Below are 18,074 nucleotides of genomic sequence, written 5' to 3'. Positions count from 1 at the left end.
TATGTCACCACACATAACCCTGAGATTAATTTTCCTGTGAGCATTCACAATTACTACAAAGAAACACAAAGGAATCAATGAGAAACCACAGACAAGACAGACAAACAACCAATTTGTAAAACAACAACAGATTGTAGAGATATAAAAATGAAAAAAGGAACAAAACAATAATAAATATATTGAGAACATGAGTTGTAGAGTCCTTGAAAGTGAATCCGTATGTCATAAAATCAATTCAGTGTTGGAGTGAGTGAAGTTATCCCCTCTGGTTCAAGAGCCTGATTCCTGAACCTGGTGATGTGGGTCCTGAGGCTCCCGTACCTCGGCATGGTTCAGTTTGACCAAAAGGCCTATTTCCATGCTGTATACCAGTCAGAATTCCTGACAATAACTTGCTTGTACATTATCAGAGCAAAACCCACCAGTTACCTACTGGTCCCCACAGCAGCCAGCAAGCATCAGCACAGCCAGGTGGGTGACGTGTGAATGATTGACATGTTCATCATTATAACTGTAAATTTAATCATATTACAATCCAAGTGAGTAGAAGAAAATAACATTGTTGGTGTATATTACAATGTAGAATAAATCATAGCTACAAGGAAGTCTGCAAATGCTGGAAATCCAAAACAACACACACAAAATCCTGGAGAAACTCATCAGGTCAGATAGCATCTATAGAAATGAACTAACAGTTGATGTTTCAGGCCAAGACGTTTCTTCAGGACGTAACTAGATTTTTTTCATACTTAATAAATCTGTAACAAAATCCAGTATAAATAACATACGTTCAATATTGTAAGACAACTCGTTGCCCTGCACCTTTGTTTAATGTTTAAAACTGCACCTTTAACAGATGGCCAATGAATCTTACCCACTTCTCAGCTCAAGTGGCACTTCAGCCTAATATGTTTGGGACTGCCCAAGAAGGAGGCTTGTGTATGAAATTGAACCACGTTATGGCCAAAAACCTCTAAGCCTGATATCTAAACACAAGACATTCTGCAGATGCTGGAAATCCAGATCAACGCACACAAAATGCTGGAGGAACTCAGCAGGTCAGGTAGCATCTATCAAGGGGAATAAGAAGTCGATGTTTTGGGCCCAGACCCTTCATCAAAGTTCAAAGTAAATTTATTATCGAAGTACATATATAACAAGGATGTTGCCAGGATTTCTGTAGAACGTAGAAGATTAATGAGGGATTTGATAGAGGTATACAAAATTATGAGGGGTATAGATAGGGTAAATGTAAGGCTTTTTCCACAGAGGTTGGGTGAGACACAAACTAGATGTCATGGGTTAAGAATGAAAGGTGAAATGTTTAAGGGGAAACTTCTTTACTCAGAGGGTGGTAAGAGTGTGGAGCGAGCTGCCCGAGGTGCTGGATGTGGGTTTGATTTCAACATTTAAGAGAAATTTGGATAGGTATATAGATGGGAGGGGTATGGAGGGCTATGATCCAGGTGCAGGTCAATGGGACCAGGCAAATTAACAGTTTGGCAATGACTAAATGGGCTGAAGAGCCTGTGCTGTGACTCTATATGTCACCATATACCACCTTCAGATTCATTGTCTTGTGGGAATTCACAGTAGAACAGGACAGAGAGAGAGAGAACTGTTGGATTGAACTGTCTAATCATTATTTTTCTTGGAATTTAACTTTCTTATGCTTGTTTGTATGTTTATATAATCACCCATGTACCTGTAATTGTTCAGTGAGTTTTCTAGTGTTTTCAGTTGTCTTCACATTTTTCTGAAAAATTCCCAGTTTCAGCGGTGGGTATCGCATTAATTAGAGATACAGTACAGTACATAACAGGCGCTTTGAGCCTTTGGACTGTGGGAAAAGGAAACACAGGCATTCCACAGGAAGGATGTACAGACACCTTGCAGTTGACATTGGAATTAAACTCTTATCTCTAACGTACCAAACTATAGTAGCATCACACTAGCTGCTAAGCTATTGTGGCACCCATTATGTGAATAGGGGCTACTTTATTGGTTATCTTAAATTTCAACCCATCCACCTTCCCTCTCAGCTTCTTATTCCACTTATTCCAGCTTCTGACCTCTTTCTTCCTAGTTGTTGGATCCTGATGGTTTTGTGATCCAAGGTTCTTTGGAAGTCAATAATGAGGCAATAACGTGTGCTACCAGTAGTCTGGTACAGATCACATTTGTTTGACCTCTTTCTCTCTTTGCTCCGATAAGGGATCTCGAGGTAAAGGAGCCATTAGAAGATAGTGACCATAATATGATAAGTTTTAAGCTACAATTTGAGAAGGAGAAGGGAAAATCGGAAGTGTCAGTATTACAGTTGAACAAAGGGGACTATGGAGCCATGAGGGAGGAGCTGGCCAAAGTTGACTGGAAAGATACCCTAGCAGGGATGACAGTGGAACAACAATGGCAGATATTTCTGGGAATAATACAGAAGGTGCAGGATCAGTTCATTCCAAAGAGGAAGAAAGATTCTAAGGGGAGTAAGGAGCGACCGTGGATGACAAGGGAAGTCAAGGACAGTATAAAAATAAAAGAGAAGTAGTATAACATAGCAAAGACGAGTGGGAAGCCAGAGGATTGGGAAACTGTTAAAGAGCAACAGAAGATAACTAAAAAGGCAATACGGGGAGAAAAGATGAGGTAAGCTAGCCAAGAATATAAAGGAGGATAGTAAAAGCTTCTTTAAGTATGTGAAGAGGAAAAATTAGTTAAGACCAAAGTTGGGCCCTTGAAGATAGAAACGGGTGAATTTATTATGGGGAACAAGGAAATGGCAGACGAGTTGAACAGGTTCTTTGGATCTGTCTTCACTAGGGAAGACACAAACAATCTCCCAGATGTAATAATGCCCGGAGGACCTAGGGTAACGGAAGAACTGAAGGAGATTCACATTAGGCAGAAAATGGTGTTGGATAGACTGATGGGACTGAAGGCTGATAAGTCCCCGGGACCTGATGGTCTGCACCCCAGGGTACTTAAGGAAGTGGCTCTAGAGATCGTGGATGCATTGGTAATCATTTTCCAATGTTCTATAGATTCAGAATCAGTTCCTGTGGTTTGGAGGGTAGCTAATGTTATCCCACTTTTTAAGAAAGGAGGAAGAGAGAAAACGGAATTATAGACCAGTTAGCCTGACATCAGTGGTGGGGAAGATGCTGGAGTCAATTATAAAAGATGAAATAGCCGCACATTTGGACAGCAGTAACAGGATTGGTCGGAGTTAGCATGCATTTACGAAGGGGAAATCATGCTTGACTAATCTTCTGGAATTTTTTGAGGATGTAACTATGAAAATGGATAAGGGAGAACCAGTGGATGTAGTGTACCTGGACTTTCAGAAAGCCTTTGATAAGGTCCTACATAGGAGATTAGTGGGTAAAACTGGAGCACATGGTATTGGGGGTAGGGTACTGACATGGATAGAAAATTGGTTGGCAGACAGGAAACAAAGAGTAGGGATTAATGTGTCCCTTTCAGTATGGCAGGCAGTGACTAGTGGGGTACCGCAAGGCTCGGTGCTGGGACCGCAGCTATTTACAATATACATTAATGATTTAGATGAAGGGATTAAACGTAACATTAGCAAATTTGCAGATGACACAAAGCTGGGTGGCAGTGTGAAATGTAAGGAGGATGTTATGAGAATGCAGGGTGACTTGGACAGGCTGGGTGAGTGGGTGGATGCATGGCAGATGCAGTTTAATGTGGATAAATGTGAGGTTTTCCACTTCGGTGGCAAGAACAGGAAGGCAGATTACTATCTGAATGGTGTCAAGTTAGGAAAAGAGGAAGTACAATGAGATCTAGGTGTCCTTGTTCATCAGTCACTGAAAGTAAGCATGCAGGTACAGCAGGCAGTGAAGAAAGCTAATGGCATGTTGGCCTTCATAACAAGGGGAGTTGAGTATAAGAGCAAAGAGGTCCTTCTGCAGCTGTACAGGGCCCTGGTGAGACCACACCTGGAGTACTGTGTGCAGTTTTGGTCTCCAAATTTGAGGAAGGACATTCCTGCTATTGAGGGAGTGCAGCGTAGGTTCACGAGGTTAATTCCCGGGATGGCGGGACTGTCCTAAGTTGAAAGATTGGAGCAACTGGGATTGTATACACTGGAATTTAGAAGGATGAGAGGGGATCTGATTGAAACATATAAGATCATTAAGGGATTGGACACGCTAGAGGCAGGAAACATGTTCCTGATGTTGGGGGAGTCCAGAACCAGAGACCACAGTTTAAGAATAAGGGGTAGGCCATTTAGAATGGAGTTGAGGAAAAACTTTTTCACCCAGAGAGTTGTGGATCTATGGAATGCTCTGCCCCAGAAGGCTGTGGAAGCCAATTCTCTGGATGCTTTCAAGCAAGAGTTAGATAGAGCTCTTAAAAATAGTGGAGTCAAGGGATATGGGGAGAAGGCAGGAACGGGGTACTGATTGTGGATGATCAGCCATGATCACAGTGAATGGTGGTGCTGGCTCGACGGGTGGAATGGCCTACTCCTGCACCTATTGTCTATTGTCTCTCTATCCTTACCCTTCAATTCCTTTGTTTTTGTAACACTTAACAAAATGATCATAAGCAACAAGTTTCCTGCCTCATTATTGACTCCCAAAGAACCTTGGATCAATATCATCAGGATTCAACAAGTGGGAAGAAAGAGGGCAGAAGTTGGATAAGAAGGTGATGGAAGAGGGGAAGGAGTACAAGCTGGCGGTTGATAGGTGAGACCAGATGAGGGAGGAGGTGGATGGGTTGAAATTTTGATATTGACTGGTTAGTCTCCTCCCTAGATGCTGCCTGACATGCTGAGTTCTTCCAGCGTTTTATGTGTGTGTGTGTGATAAGTATCACATGTTGACTCTGCTCATTCAGCCTAGCACTTTGAAAGAGCTGACGAATAATGTCTCTTCCTTCTATGACCTGTTAAAAAAGCTTCCCTTGCAGATATTTGTCCAATTCTTTTCCAGAGGCTAATGCATGGTAGAGAAGTGGTTATCGTAATGCTTTACAGTGCCAGCAACCCAGGTTGAATTCCCACCATTGAGAGTAAGGAGTTTGTACGTCTCCCTGGGACTCCATGGGTTTCCTCTGGGTGCTCCAGTTACCTCCACATTACAAAGACATACAGATTAGAATTAGGAAGTTGTGAGCATGCTATGTTGGTGCTAGAAGCATGGCGGCACTTGTGGGCTGACACCAGCACATCCTTGAGCTCTGTGGGTCACTGACACAAACACATTTCACTGTATGTTTCAATGCACAAATAAAGCTAATCTTTCTCTATAATGTGCTCCAGATCAACACAACTTGCCATGCAGTCATCTTTTCCCTTGTGTTAACTTGCACTCTTTCACTAATTCCTTAAATTACCTCTTCAGATATTAGAACAAAATAAGGGATTTACACGATCAGCCATGAGCCACCAGGCAGTAAAGCTGGAAATCTTGAGCAACATGCACAAAAATGTGTTGGAGGAACTCAGCAGGTTACCCGCCCACCTTCCCCTCATCTAAAATTTGCCAACTTGTAATCCTTCCTCTCGCCCCACCATCTTAACCTGGTTATTTCCCCTTTCTTCCTCATCCCGATAAAGGGTCTTGGCCCAATATGTTGACCGTTTATTCCCCACCATAGCTGCTGCCTGACTTACTGAGTTTCTTCAATGTTTTGTGTTTGTTGCTGTGTTTAATGACCATGGGACCCCAGGTTGGAAATCCCTGTTCTAAAGGGACATTCCTCCATGCTGAGGTTGTGCTCTCACACCAGACATGGGTGAAAACAGGAGATGTGAGAGGCAGCTGCTTCTGGCCTTTCATGCCAACAAGCTTCTCTTGGTCTGTATTTCCCTGATGTTAGTGATGATTGCAGCTTTCCCAAACTTTCCTAAGTTTCACATAACCTTCCCCGCCCCGCATTAAAAGATAGGATTAGTGGATATTTCCCCGCAGATCCTATGTCTTGGATTCAGCCATTTGAGTCTGTCACACCATTGTATCTCAGCTCCTTTGTTTATCTTACCTCTCTCTTGCTAGACGAGACCACCCAAAAAAAACCTCTTTTCCGAATCCAGAAATTTTCAATCACACTTGGAATCGAGTTTGAGATTCCCGGTACCCCTTGTTTCCTGATTTCATTAAAGAAGCAATTTCAGATTTCAAGACTCATTTTTCATGATATCTGAGAAGTTTATCGGTAACAATGAGTTGCTGCTGTTGTTAATGTCTTGAATGAAATTCCTCAATAATTGAAAGGAATCGAGATTTAATCTTTTAAAACCCTGTATGATTCTGGCAAAGTTGCAATGTAATGTACATTCTCTCCAAAGCTGGTGGATCATCCTCCTAAGGCAGGGGTTCCCATCCTGGGATCCATGCTTAATGGTATTGGTCCATGGCATAAAAAGGTTGGGTACCCCGCTCTAGAATGTAGATGAGGAGGAATTTTTTTCCGCCGGAGAGTGGTAAATTTGTGGAATTCATTGGCACAGACAGCTGGAGATAAGACATTTGGTATATTTGGAACAAATATTTGTAGATATTTAACTAGAAAGGGCATCAAAAGTTATGGGGTTGAGAGGGATAATAAATCAGCCATGATGTAATGATGGAGCAGACTCCGAATAGCCAATTCTGCTCCTGTGTCATACAGTCTAGTGAGAGATACAAGACCCTTTCAACTGTAGGATAGGGTTTTGTGGCTTGCACCTTTAAAACAGAAAAACATTTAACATGAAGAGTTTAGTACGTTATACTGGTTACTACAACACAGGCATCGTCCTAAGAAGTACAAAGTGCGGATTAACGTTGGTGAAGTGTCCAATGCACATTTCCTGATATAATTAAACAGAGTTTGTAACAGGTTGCTTCAAAACCATGATTAGAATCTCGTCCATTAACCTCAGTTGCTGTGGATGTCGAGGAGGGCCTCAGGCCTCAGTAGTGTGGGGAGTCTTCATGGTCCTGGCAACTGATATCCAACGACTCCTGAATCTGCACCTCCTTCTGTCTGAGCTGCACCGAGTCTACCAGCTCGTAAATAGTCGCCAGCGACCACACAGGAGACAGGTACCAGGAGAGTATGGTGCCATCTTTGCCGATTAGCAGCATCATAAAGTGCTCCTCACTGACCTGGAAGTGTTCACGCAGGCCATTTACCACCAGCGAGGAAAGTTTCTCCTTTTCCACTTGGGATCTCCCTGTGTTAAATACATTAAAGAAGTTAACATTAAACACAAACTCACACGGTATGCAAACAGGCTTTTCAATGCTGGGCAGGATACATATATATCCCCATACACAACCCTAATATATGATTCATTTTCTTGTGGGCATTCACAGTAAATCCAAAAAACACAATAGAAAATGAAAAACCACACACAACAAAACAGACAGAAAAACAATGTGCAAAAGGCAACAAACTATGCAAAATGAAAGAAAAACAAAATAATAATAATAATAAACAAATAATTAATAAATGCATAGGAAGCAGGGAGTAAATAAGGTGCTTGAGGAGTATAAGAAGTGCAAGAAAATACTTAAGAAAGAAATCAGGAGGGCTAAAAGAAGACATGAGGTTGCCTTGGCAGTCAAAGTGAAGGATAATCCAAAGAGCTTTTACAGGTATATTAAGAACAAAAGGATTGTAAGGGATAAAATTGGTCCTCTTGAAGATCAGAGTGGTCGGCTATGTGCGGAACCAAAGGAAATGGGGGAGATCTTAAATAGGTTTTTTGCGTCTGTGTTTACTAAGGAAACTGGCATGAAGTCTATGGAATTAAGGGAAACAAGTAGTGAGATCATGGAAACTGTACAGATCGAAAAGGAGGAGGTCCTTGCGGAGGTTCTTGAGGAAAATTAAAGTGGATAAATCCCTGGGACCTGACAGGGTGTTCCCTCGGACCTTGAAAGAGACTAGTGTTGAAATTGCAGGGGCCCTGGCTGAAATATTTAAAATGTCGCTGTCTACAGGTGAGCTGCCGGAGGATTGGAGAGTGGCTCAGGTTGTTCCGTTGTTTAAAAAAAGATCGAAAAGTAATCCGGGAAATTATAGGCCAGTAAGTTTAACGTCGGTAGTAGGTAAGTTATTGGAGGGAGTACTAAGAGACAGAATCTACAAGCATTTGGATAGACTGGGACTTATTAGGGAGAGTCAACATGGCTTTGTGCGTGGTAGGTCATGTTTGACCAATCTGTTGGAGTTTTTCGAGGAGGTTACCAGGAAAGTGGATGAAGGGAAGGCAGTGGATATTGTCTACATGGACTTCAGTAAGGCCTTTGACAAGGTCCCGCATGGGAGTTTAGTTCAGAAAATTCAGTCGCTAGGTATACATGGAGAGGTGGTAAATTGGATTAGACATTGGCTCGATGGAAGAAGCCAGAGAGTGGTGGTAGAGAATTGCTTCTCTGAGTGGAGGCCTGTGACTAGTGCTGTGCCACAGGGATCAGTGCTGGGTCCATTGTTATTTGTCATCTATATCAATGATCTGGATGATAATGTGGTAAATTGGATCAGCAAGTTTACTGATGATACAAAGATTGGAGGTGTAGTAGACAGTGAGTAAGGTTTTCAGAGCCTGCATAGGGACTTGGACCAGCTGGAAAAACGGGCTGAAAAATGGCAGATGGAGTTTAATACTGACAAGTGTGAGGTATTGCACGTTGGAAGGACAAACCAATGTAGAACATACAGGGTTAATGGTAAGGCACTGAGGAGTGCAGTGGAACAGAGGGATCTGGGAATACAGATACAAAATTCCCTAAAAGTGGCGTCACAGGTAGATAGGGTCGTAAAGAGAGCTATTGGTACATTGGCCTTTATTAATCAAAGTATTGAGTATAAGAGCTGGAATGTTATGATGAGGTTGTATAAGGCATTGGTGAGGCCGAATCTGGAGTATTGTGTTCAGTTTTGGTCACCAAATTACAGGAAAGATATAAATAAGGTTGAAAGAGTGCAGAGAAGGTTTACAAGAATGTTGCCGGGACTTGAGAAACTCAGTTACAGAGAAAGGTTGAATAGGTTAGGACTTTATTCCCTGGAGCGTAGAAGAATGAGGGGAGATTTGATAGAGGTATATAAAATTATGATGGGTATAGATAGAGTGAATGCAAGCAGGCTTTTTCCACTGAGGCAAGGGGAGAAAAAAACCAGAGGACATGGGTTTAGGGTGAGGGGGGAAAAGTTTAAAGGGAACATTAGGGGAGGCTTCTTCACATAGAGAGTGGTGGGAGTATGGAATGAGCTGCCAGACAAGGTGGTAAATGCGGGTTCTTTTTTAATATTTAAGAATAAATTGGACAGATACATGGATGGGAGGTGTATGGAGGGATATGGTCCGTGTGCAGGTCAGTGGGACTAGGCAGAAAATGGTTCAGCACAGCCAAGAAGGGCCAAAAGGCCTGTTTCTGTGCTGTACTTTCTATGGTTTCTATGGTTTCTAAATATCAGTACATGAAATGAAGAGCTCTTGAGAGTGAGTCCATAGGTTGTGGGAACAGTTCAGTGCTGGGGTGAGTAAAGTTATCCTCTCTGGTTCAAGTGCTTGATAGTTGAGGGGTAATAACTGTTCTTGAAACTGGTGATGTGAGTCCTGAGGCCCTGTGCCTCCTTTGCCAGTGAGCAGTGAGAAAAGAGCAGGTCCTGTGTGGTGGGAGTCCCTGATGATGAGACTGCTTTGCTGAGACAGCATTTCATGTAGATACGCTCAATAGTGGGGTGGGGGGCTTTACCCATGATGGACTGGGCTGTATACACGACTTTTTGTCGGATTTTCAATCCCCTCCAGACATCTCCTATCTATCCATGTACCCGTCCAAGTAACTGTTAAATATTGTTAACGTACCAGCCTCAATCACTTCCTCTGGCAGCTCATTCCGTATACTGATCAACACATTCCAGAATCAGAATCAGGTTTATTATCACCGGCATGTGACGTGAAATTTGTTAACTTAGCAGCAGCAGTACAATGCAATACATAATATAGAAGAGAAAAAACCAAAATAAAATAACAGTAGTAATAAATAAATAACTAAATCAATTACAGTATACATATATTGAATAGATTAAAAGTTGTGCAAAAACAGAAATTATATTTAAAAAGTGAGGCAGTGTCTAATGGTTCAATGTCCATTTAGGAATCAGATGGCAGAGCGGAAGAAGCTGTTCCTGAATGGCTGAGTGTGTGCCTTCAGGCTCTGTACCTCTGACCTGATGATAATAGTGAGAAAAGGGCATGCCCTGGGTGCTGGAAGTCCTTAATAGTGGACGCTGCCTTTCTGAGACACCGCTCCCTGAATGCTCCTCATGGTACATCTATAGAAGTTTTTGAATATATTTGTTGACATACCAAATCTCTACAAACTCCTAATGAAGTATAGTTGCTGTCTTGCCTTCTTTATAACTACAGCAATATGTTGGGACCAGGTTAGATCCTCAGAGATCTTGACACCCAGGAACTTGAAACTGCTCACTCTCTCCACTTCTGATCCCTCTATGAGGATTGGTATGTGTTCCTTCGTCTTACCCTTCCTGAAGTCCACAATCAGCTCTTTAGTCTTACTGACATTGAGTGCTAGGTCGTTGCTGCAGCACCACTCCACTAGTTGGCATATCTCACTCCTGTATGCCCTCTCGTCCCTACCTGAGATTCTAACAACAATGGTTGTATCATCAGCAAATTTATAGATGGTATTTGAGCTATGCCTAGCCACACAGTCATGGGTATATAGAGAGTAGAGCAGTGGGCTAAGCACACACCCCTGAGGTGCACCAGTGTTGATCATCAGCGAGGAGGTAAGTAAGTACGTTCATTCCTTATTTAAATCTTGAGAGAATAGGGGATATGTCTACAGAGGCAGTGTTCTGCTCTGGGTGACAGATGTGGGATTTCTGGGAGACTCCCAGCCTGCCCGATGGCCACATCTGCAATAGGTACATCGAGATTCAGCTCTTTAGAGATCGTGTTAGGAAACTGGAGCTGCAGCTCGATGACCTTCAGCTTGTTAGGGAAAGTGAGTTTGTGATAGACAGGAGCTACAGGGAGTTAGTCACCCCAAGGCTACAGGAGACAGTTAATGGGTGACTGTCAGGAGAGGGAAGGGAGAACGTCAGATAGTGGAGAGAACCACTGTGGCTGTCCTTCTCAACAATAAGAACTCCATTTTGAGTATAGTTGGGAGCTTCAACCTACCTGGGGGAAGCAACAGCGGCAGTGCTTCTGGCACTGAGTCTGACCCTGTGGCTCAGAAGGGTAGGGAACTAAAGAGGAGGGCAGCAGTGATAGGAGACTCTATAGTCAGGGGGACAAACAGGTGATTCTGTGGACATGAAAAGGAAACATGGATGGTAGTTTGCCTTCGGGGGTGCCAGGGTCCAAGATGTTTCTGAACACGTCCACAATATCCTGAAAAGAGAGTGAGCAACCAGAAGTCGTGGTACATATTGGTAGCAATGACATAGGTAGATAAAGGGAGGAGGTCCTGAAAAAAGAATACAGGGAGTTAGGAAAGAAGCTGAGAAGCAGGACCTCAAGGGTAGTAATCTCGGGATTGCTGCCTGTGCCACGCAATAGCGAGAATAGATTGAGGTGGCAGATAAATGCGTGGCTGAAGAACTGGAGCAGGGGGCAGGGATTCAGATTTCTGGATCATTGGGACCTCTTCTGGGGCAGGTGGGACCAGTACAAAAGGGACGGGTTGCACTTGAATCCAAAGGGGATCAATATCTTGCAGGCAGGTTTACTAGAGCTGTTGGGAGTGGTTTAAACTAATATGGCAGAGGAATGGGAACCAGGATGATAGAGCTGAGGACAAGCCAGCAGGTTTACAAGTAAGGAAGGACAAGCCAATGATTAGGTACAAATACAGACAGAACAAAGAGTTAAATTACACCACAGAGACAAAAGTCAAAAAGATGAAGAATGCAGGACTGAAGGTGCTCTATTTAAATGTGCATAGCATTTGAAATAAGATGGATGAACCCTTGGCACAATCAGTATGACATTGTGGCATTACTGAGTCATGGTTGAAAGAAGGCCATAATTGGAAGCTTAGCATCAAAGGATATACTTAGTATCAAAGGACAGGCAGGAAGGCATAGGCAGTGATGTGGCTTTGTTGGTAAGAAATGGAATTACATCCTTGGAAAGAGATGACATATGGTCAGAGAATGTTGAATTTTGTGGGTGGAGTTAAGAAACTGCAAGGGTGAAAAAACCATTATGAGAATCATAAAGAGGCCTCCAAATAGTAGCCAAGGTGTGGGGTTGAGATTGTAAAGGGAGCTGGAAGAGGCATGTAATAAGGGTAATGACACAATTGTAATGCGAGACTTCAATATGCAAGGGGATTGGGAAAATCAAGTTGGTGTCAGATCGCAAGAGAGGGAATTTGCAGATGCCTACGAGATGGCTTTTTAGAGCAACTTGTGCTTGAGCCTACTCGGTGAAAGACCATCTTAGATTGGGTGTTGTGTAGGAACCCAGATATTATTAGGGAGCTTAACGTAAAGGAACCCTTAGGAGACAGTGATCATAATATGATCACTTCCATAGCTGTGATCATATTATGTGATCAGTTCTATAGATGTACTGTGGAGAGCATTCTAACAGGCTACATCACTGTCTGGTGTTGGGGGTGGGGGTGGTGGGTGCTACTACACAGGACCGAAAGAAAGAGTTGTAAATTTAGTCGGCTCCATCTTGGGTACTAGCCTACAAAGTACCCAGGATATCTTCAGGGAACGGTCTCTCAGAAAGGCAGCGTCCATTATTAAGGACCTCCAGCACCCAGGGCATGTCTTTTTCTCACTGTTACCAGATACAGAAGCCTGAAGGCATACATTCAGCGATTCAGGAACAGCTTCTTCCCCTCTGCCATCTGATTCCTAAGTGGACATTGATCCCTTGGACACGACCTCACTTTTTTAAATATACAGTATTTCTGTTTTTGCACGATTTTTAATCTATTCATTATACGTATACTGTATTTGATTGATTGATTTCTTTCTCTTTTTCTTCTTCTTCTTCTGCTACTGCTGTTATCAAATTTCACGATGCATGCTGGTGATAAGAAACCTGATTCTGAATTCATACTGCAGTTTGAGAGGGAGAAGCATAAGTCACATGTATCAGTATCACAATGGAATGAAGGGAATTACTGAGGCATGAGAGTGGAGCTTGTCCAGGTGGATTGGAGGAGGATACTGGCAGGGACGATGGCACATGTTCTCTAAACCATAGGCATCCGTTAGTCTCATGAGACCATAGATTTGCACCTTGGAAGGTTTCCAGGGCGCAGGCCTGGGCAAGGTTGTATGGAAGACCGGCAGTTGCCCATGCTGCAAGTCTCCCCTCTCCACGCCACCGATGTTGTCCAAGGGAAGGGCACGAGGGCCGATGCTGGCACCAGTGTTGTCGCAGAGCAACGTGTGGTTAAGTGCCTTGCTCAAGACACAACACGCTGCCTCAGCTGAGGCTCGAACTAGCGACCTTCAGGTCACTAGACCGACGCCTTAACCACTTGGCCACATGCTCTAAACCAGTCAGCATCCTGGTGAACCTCTTCTGCACCCTCTCCAAAGTTTCCACATCCTTTCTGTAATAAATTGCACCCAGTTCTGAAATGTTGAAATTGACAAGTCTAATCTGTGTACGTGCGCACACATACTCTTCTTCTTCGGTTGTCCATTGAAATCCAATGACGATGTCCGCTCCTTTAACGGTGAGATCTTTGATGACTATACAGTCCTATCCAGGACCCACAAGCTCTATTGTAGGTGGGACATGTATATGTGGTAGTGGTGGCTACCATGGCTGCATTTCTCCTGGCTCTCTTCTGCTGTCTTCTGGTTGTTATTTCCATCTCCAGAATACGAACCCCGTCCCTACACAGCTGCTGCCAAGTGGTACGGTCAGTAGCAACATCCTCCAGGTCCTCGGGTCTGATCTTGCACTTTCTTAAAGCATTCTTCATCTGATCCTCATAGCGCTTCTCCGGCCTTCCAGCTGAGCATCAACCATGATGTAGTTGGCCATATAACACTCCACGGGGTTGCCGACATGGGGGAATCCTTATCACGTGCCCCAGCCACTGCAGCTCGCGCGCGCGCACACACACACGCACACACGCACACACACACACACACACACACACACACGGCATGGTAGTGTAGCCATTAGCATAACACTATTCTAGAATCAGCATTCATTTCTCGTTACTGTCTGTAAGTTTAAATGTTCTCCCCGTAACCATGTGGGTTTCCTCCCACATCCCGAAGATGTCTGGGGTAGGGTTAGTAAGTTGTCAGCATACTATGTTGGTACCAGAAGCATGACGACACTTGCAGGTTTCTCCCCCCAGCGTAAATTCGAACAGCATTGGTCATTGCCACAAGCAATGCATTTCACAATATGTTTCATGAACACGTGACAGATAAAGCTAATCTTTCATCTCCAACACATATACACATATACTTTAGACCAGGGGTTCCCAATCTTATTTTATGCCATGGACCCCTACGTTAACAGTGGGCCTCAGGTTGGAAACCCCTGCTTTAGACAGAGCTCAGTCAATCCAGGTAGATTCAACAACCCAGTCCCAAAGCAATGCCACGGTGTCAGGATAGAAAAATTGTCAGTCAGTCAGTCCAGCCATGGATAGTGCAATGATAACACAACCCATCAAACATCATCCTTACCACTGGGAGGAAACAGCTCCAGCGTTCCTGAGGTATCTTCCCCTGTTCCTGTCAACTTCAACAGAGCAAAGTGGCGAATCCCTAATGAAATACAGACATTTCAATACATGATTCACAAAAATAACAGCTACAGAAGATGCAGGTCTGAAACAAAGGTGGAAAATGCTGGAAACACTCGGTATCTGTGGAGGGAGAGAGAGAGAAATGGCCAACATTTTCATGTCTGCAATCCTTTGTCAGGACTGGGAAAGAGATGGTAATTTTTTGGAAATGGGGAGGGATAAGTAGAGCAAAGGGAATGTCTGTGATAGGATAAACAGTTTAACGCAGTTGCAAATCTTTCCGCACATGTCTTCCCTGCTGAGGTTTTCCAACACTTTCCTGTTCTGTTTATACACCACTCTGTTTTTTTATGCAGTGAACAGTGGAGCATTGCGATAGAACAGAGGGATCTGGGAACACACATCCATAATTCCTTGGAAGTGACATCACAGGTAGATAGGGACATAAAGACAGCCTTTGGCACAGAGGCTTTCATAAATTGCAGTACTGAGTTCAGGAGTTGTGATGTACATTGTGGTTGTATAAGATGCTGGTGAGGTCTAACTTGGATTATTGGGCAGGTCTGGTCACCTATAGGAAAGATGTCAATATGATTGAAAGAATGCAAAGGAAATTTACAAGGATGTTGCTGGGACTTGGGGATAGGAGTTATAGGGAAAGGTTGAATAGGTTAGACTTTATTTCCTGGAGCGAAGGAGAATAAGGGAAGATTTGATTAAAATTATGAGGGATATAGATAGGGTAAATGCAAGTAGGCTTTTTCCACTGAGTTTGGGTGATACTAGAACTAAGGAATTTCTTCATTCAGAGGGTGGTGAGAGAATGGAACGAGCTGAGAGCACGTTCAATTAAGAGAAATTTGGTTAAGTACATGGATGGGAGGGATATAGAGGGCTATGGTCCAGCTGCAGGTTGATGGGAACAGGCAGAACACAGGCTGGATGGGCTGGATGGCCTGTTTCTGCTGTAGTGCATCTATGACTACATGAGTCTTGGCTCTCTTTATCTATTTGTTTATTTATTGACAAAGCGCAGAATAGGCCCCCTAAAGCCACGCCACTTAGCAATCCCCCGATTTAATCCTAGCCTCACCATGGGACAATTTACAATACTTGGGAGTCCTTGCGCAAGGTACCCTAAAGGTTAACCTGCAGGTTGAGTCGGAGGTGAAGAAGCCGAATGCAATGTTGGCATTCATTTCCAGAGGTATAGAATATAAGAGCAGGGATGTGATGTTGAGGCTCTATAAGGCACTCATGAGACCACACTTGCAGTGTTGTGTGCAGTTTTGGGCTCCTTATTTTAGAAAGGATATACTGACATTGAAGAGGGTTCAGAGAAGATTCACGAGAATGATTCCAAGAATGAAAGGGTTACCGTATGAGGAACGTCTGGCAGCTCTTGGGCTGTATTCCCTGGAGTTCAGGAGAATGAGGGGGGATTTCATAGAAACATTCCAAATGTTAAAAGGCCTGAACAGATTAGATATGGCAAAGTTATTTCCCATGGTAGGGGATTCTAGGACAAGAGGGCACAACTTCAGGATTGAAGGACGTCCTTTTAGAACTGAGATGCAGAGAAATTACTTTAGTCAGAGGGTGGTAAATCTGTGGAATTTGTTGCCATGAGCGGCTGTGGAGACCAAGTCATTGGGTATATTTAAGGCAGAGATAGATAGGTTCTTGATTAGCCAGGGCATCAAAGGGTATGGGGAGAAGACAGGGGAGTGGGGATGACTGGATGAAATGGATCAGCCCATGATTGAATGGCGGAGCAGACTTGATGGGCCGAATGGCCTGCTTCTGCTCCTAAATCTTATGGTCTTATGGACCAATTAACCCACCAAGCATCACATCATTGGACTGTGGGAGGAAACCGGAGCATCTGGAGGAAACCCATGTAGTCACGGGGAGAACTCCTTACAGCCAGCGGTGGGAATTGAACCCCAGTCGCCTGTACTGTAAAGCGTTGTGCTAACCACTGCACTACCGTGCCGCCCAGTGTTACAATAAGAAATATATATGAAAAAAACACAGTGCAGAAAAGAGCAAAAAGCGAGGTAGTGTTCATGGGTTCAGAAATTTGTGTTATCCCTTTGTTCTACACAGACCCAAAACACTGACTGCTTCTCGTTGCACTGAGGCTGTGTGACTTACCAGTTTTTACTGCAGTTTCTATGTGTGCTGTGCGCTGTGTGTGACAATGTACAGTGTTTCGCACCTTGGCCCCGGAAGGACATCGTTTCCTTTAGCTGTGTGGTTGAATGACAATTAAATTTGAACTTCTGTCTTTGTGATGGAACACACTAACAATGCTGGGGCTACTTGTGAAGTTTCTCAGTGGTCTTGGGTGACGTGATGCCTATTTTGGTGGCACTCTACCCTCTGGATGTGGCACAAGAGACTGCAGATGCTGGAGGAACATCTCTTGCCCCACTCTCATCGGCGAGAAGACTACGTATGTACCATCCACGCCAGGACCACCAGACTCGAGAACAGTTACCTTCCCCAATCAGTAAGGCAGATCAACACCTCCACCCACTAACCCACCCCTCCACGCCCCCAACCACCAGTACTTTATCATTTCCTGTCAGTCACCTTATGTATAGATATTCCAGTGTCTAACGTCACTTCATGGACATACGATCAATCTATGTACATAAGCTATCTTGTGTATTTATATTTATTGTGTTTTTTATTATTATTGTGTTCTTTATCTTATTATGTGTTTTTGTGTTGCATCGGATCTGGAGTAACAATGATTTTGTTCCCCCTTTACACTTGTGTACTGGAAATGACATTAAACACTCCTGAATCTTGAATCTGTGGGAGGAAATAGACAGTCGACGTTTCGGGCTAAATCCCCTAATCTGGACACAGCTTGGATTAAGTCAGGCTTGTCAGCTGTACCTTGGTCTCCCATCCCTGGACTCGCCTTAGCAACAGTAGGCACCATTTGTACGGTCATTAAAATGAGGCAAAAGATTAAAGTTGTAAGAGCAGAGGGAACGTAGGGAGCACCAGGAAGGGAGCGGCTAGTGAGGAAAATGAGGATAGGAAAGCCAGGACTGCGAACTTAGCGGGGAAATTCTGGAATTCTTTTCCCATTCTGGGAAAACCTCGCTGGGGTTTAGAAGGATGACGGTGGGGGTTGGGGGGTGGAGTGTGGGGCATCTCATTGAAAGCTGTCAAATATTGAAAGGCCTGGAGACAGTGGATCTGAAGAGGAAGTTTCCTGTAGTGGGGGAGTCTGGGGCCAGGGGGCACAGCCTCAGAATAGAGGGACACCCCTTTAGAACAGAGATGAAGAGGAATTTC

The 18,074-nt window shown here is 43.7% G+C and overlaps 1 protein-coding gene across 2 annotated transcripts in view; it reads right to left on the bottom strand.

Moving 5' to 3' along the window:
* Window positions 1-5,533: 5,533 nt before the first annotated feature.
* LOC140197176 (coiled-coil domain-containing protein 80-like) overlaps window positions 5,534-18,074 on the bottom strand; it is a 32,252-nt gene continuing 19,711 nt past the window's right edge. Inside the window, exons 6-7 of one of the 2 annotated variants that reach the window (XM_072257087.1) lie at window positions 14,695-14,775; window positions 5,534-7,195 (exon numbers count right to left, since the gene is read on the bottom strand). In XM_072257087.1, coding sequence (XP_072113188.1) covers window positions 6,933-7,195; window positions 14,695-14,775 — 344 coding nt within the window. In that variant the 3' untranslated portion in view covers window positions 5,534-6,932. Of the gene's footprint in view, window positions 7,196-14,693; window positions 14,776-16,913; window positions 17,009-18,074 lie in introns of those variants that run through there. The other variant, XM_072257088.1, reaches the window with a different exon arrangement.

The sequence above is a fragment of the Mobula birostris genome, chromosome 5 (assembly GCF_030028105.1).
Source record: "Mobula birostris isolate sMobBir1 chromosome 5, sMobBir1.hap1, whole genome shotgun sequence".
NCBI classification, from domain to species: Eukaryota; Metazoa; Chordata; class Chondrichthyes; order Myliobatiformes; family Myliobatidae; genus Mobula; species Mobula birostris.
The sequence above is the reverse complement of the archived record's forward strand: the minus strand, read 5'-3'. Positions and strand labels throughout refer to the sequence as shown.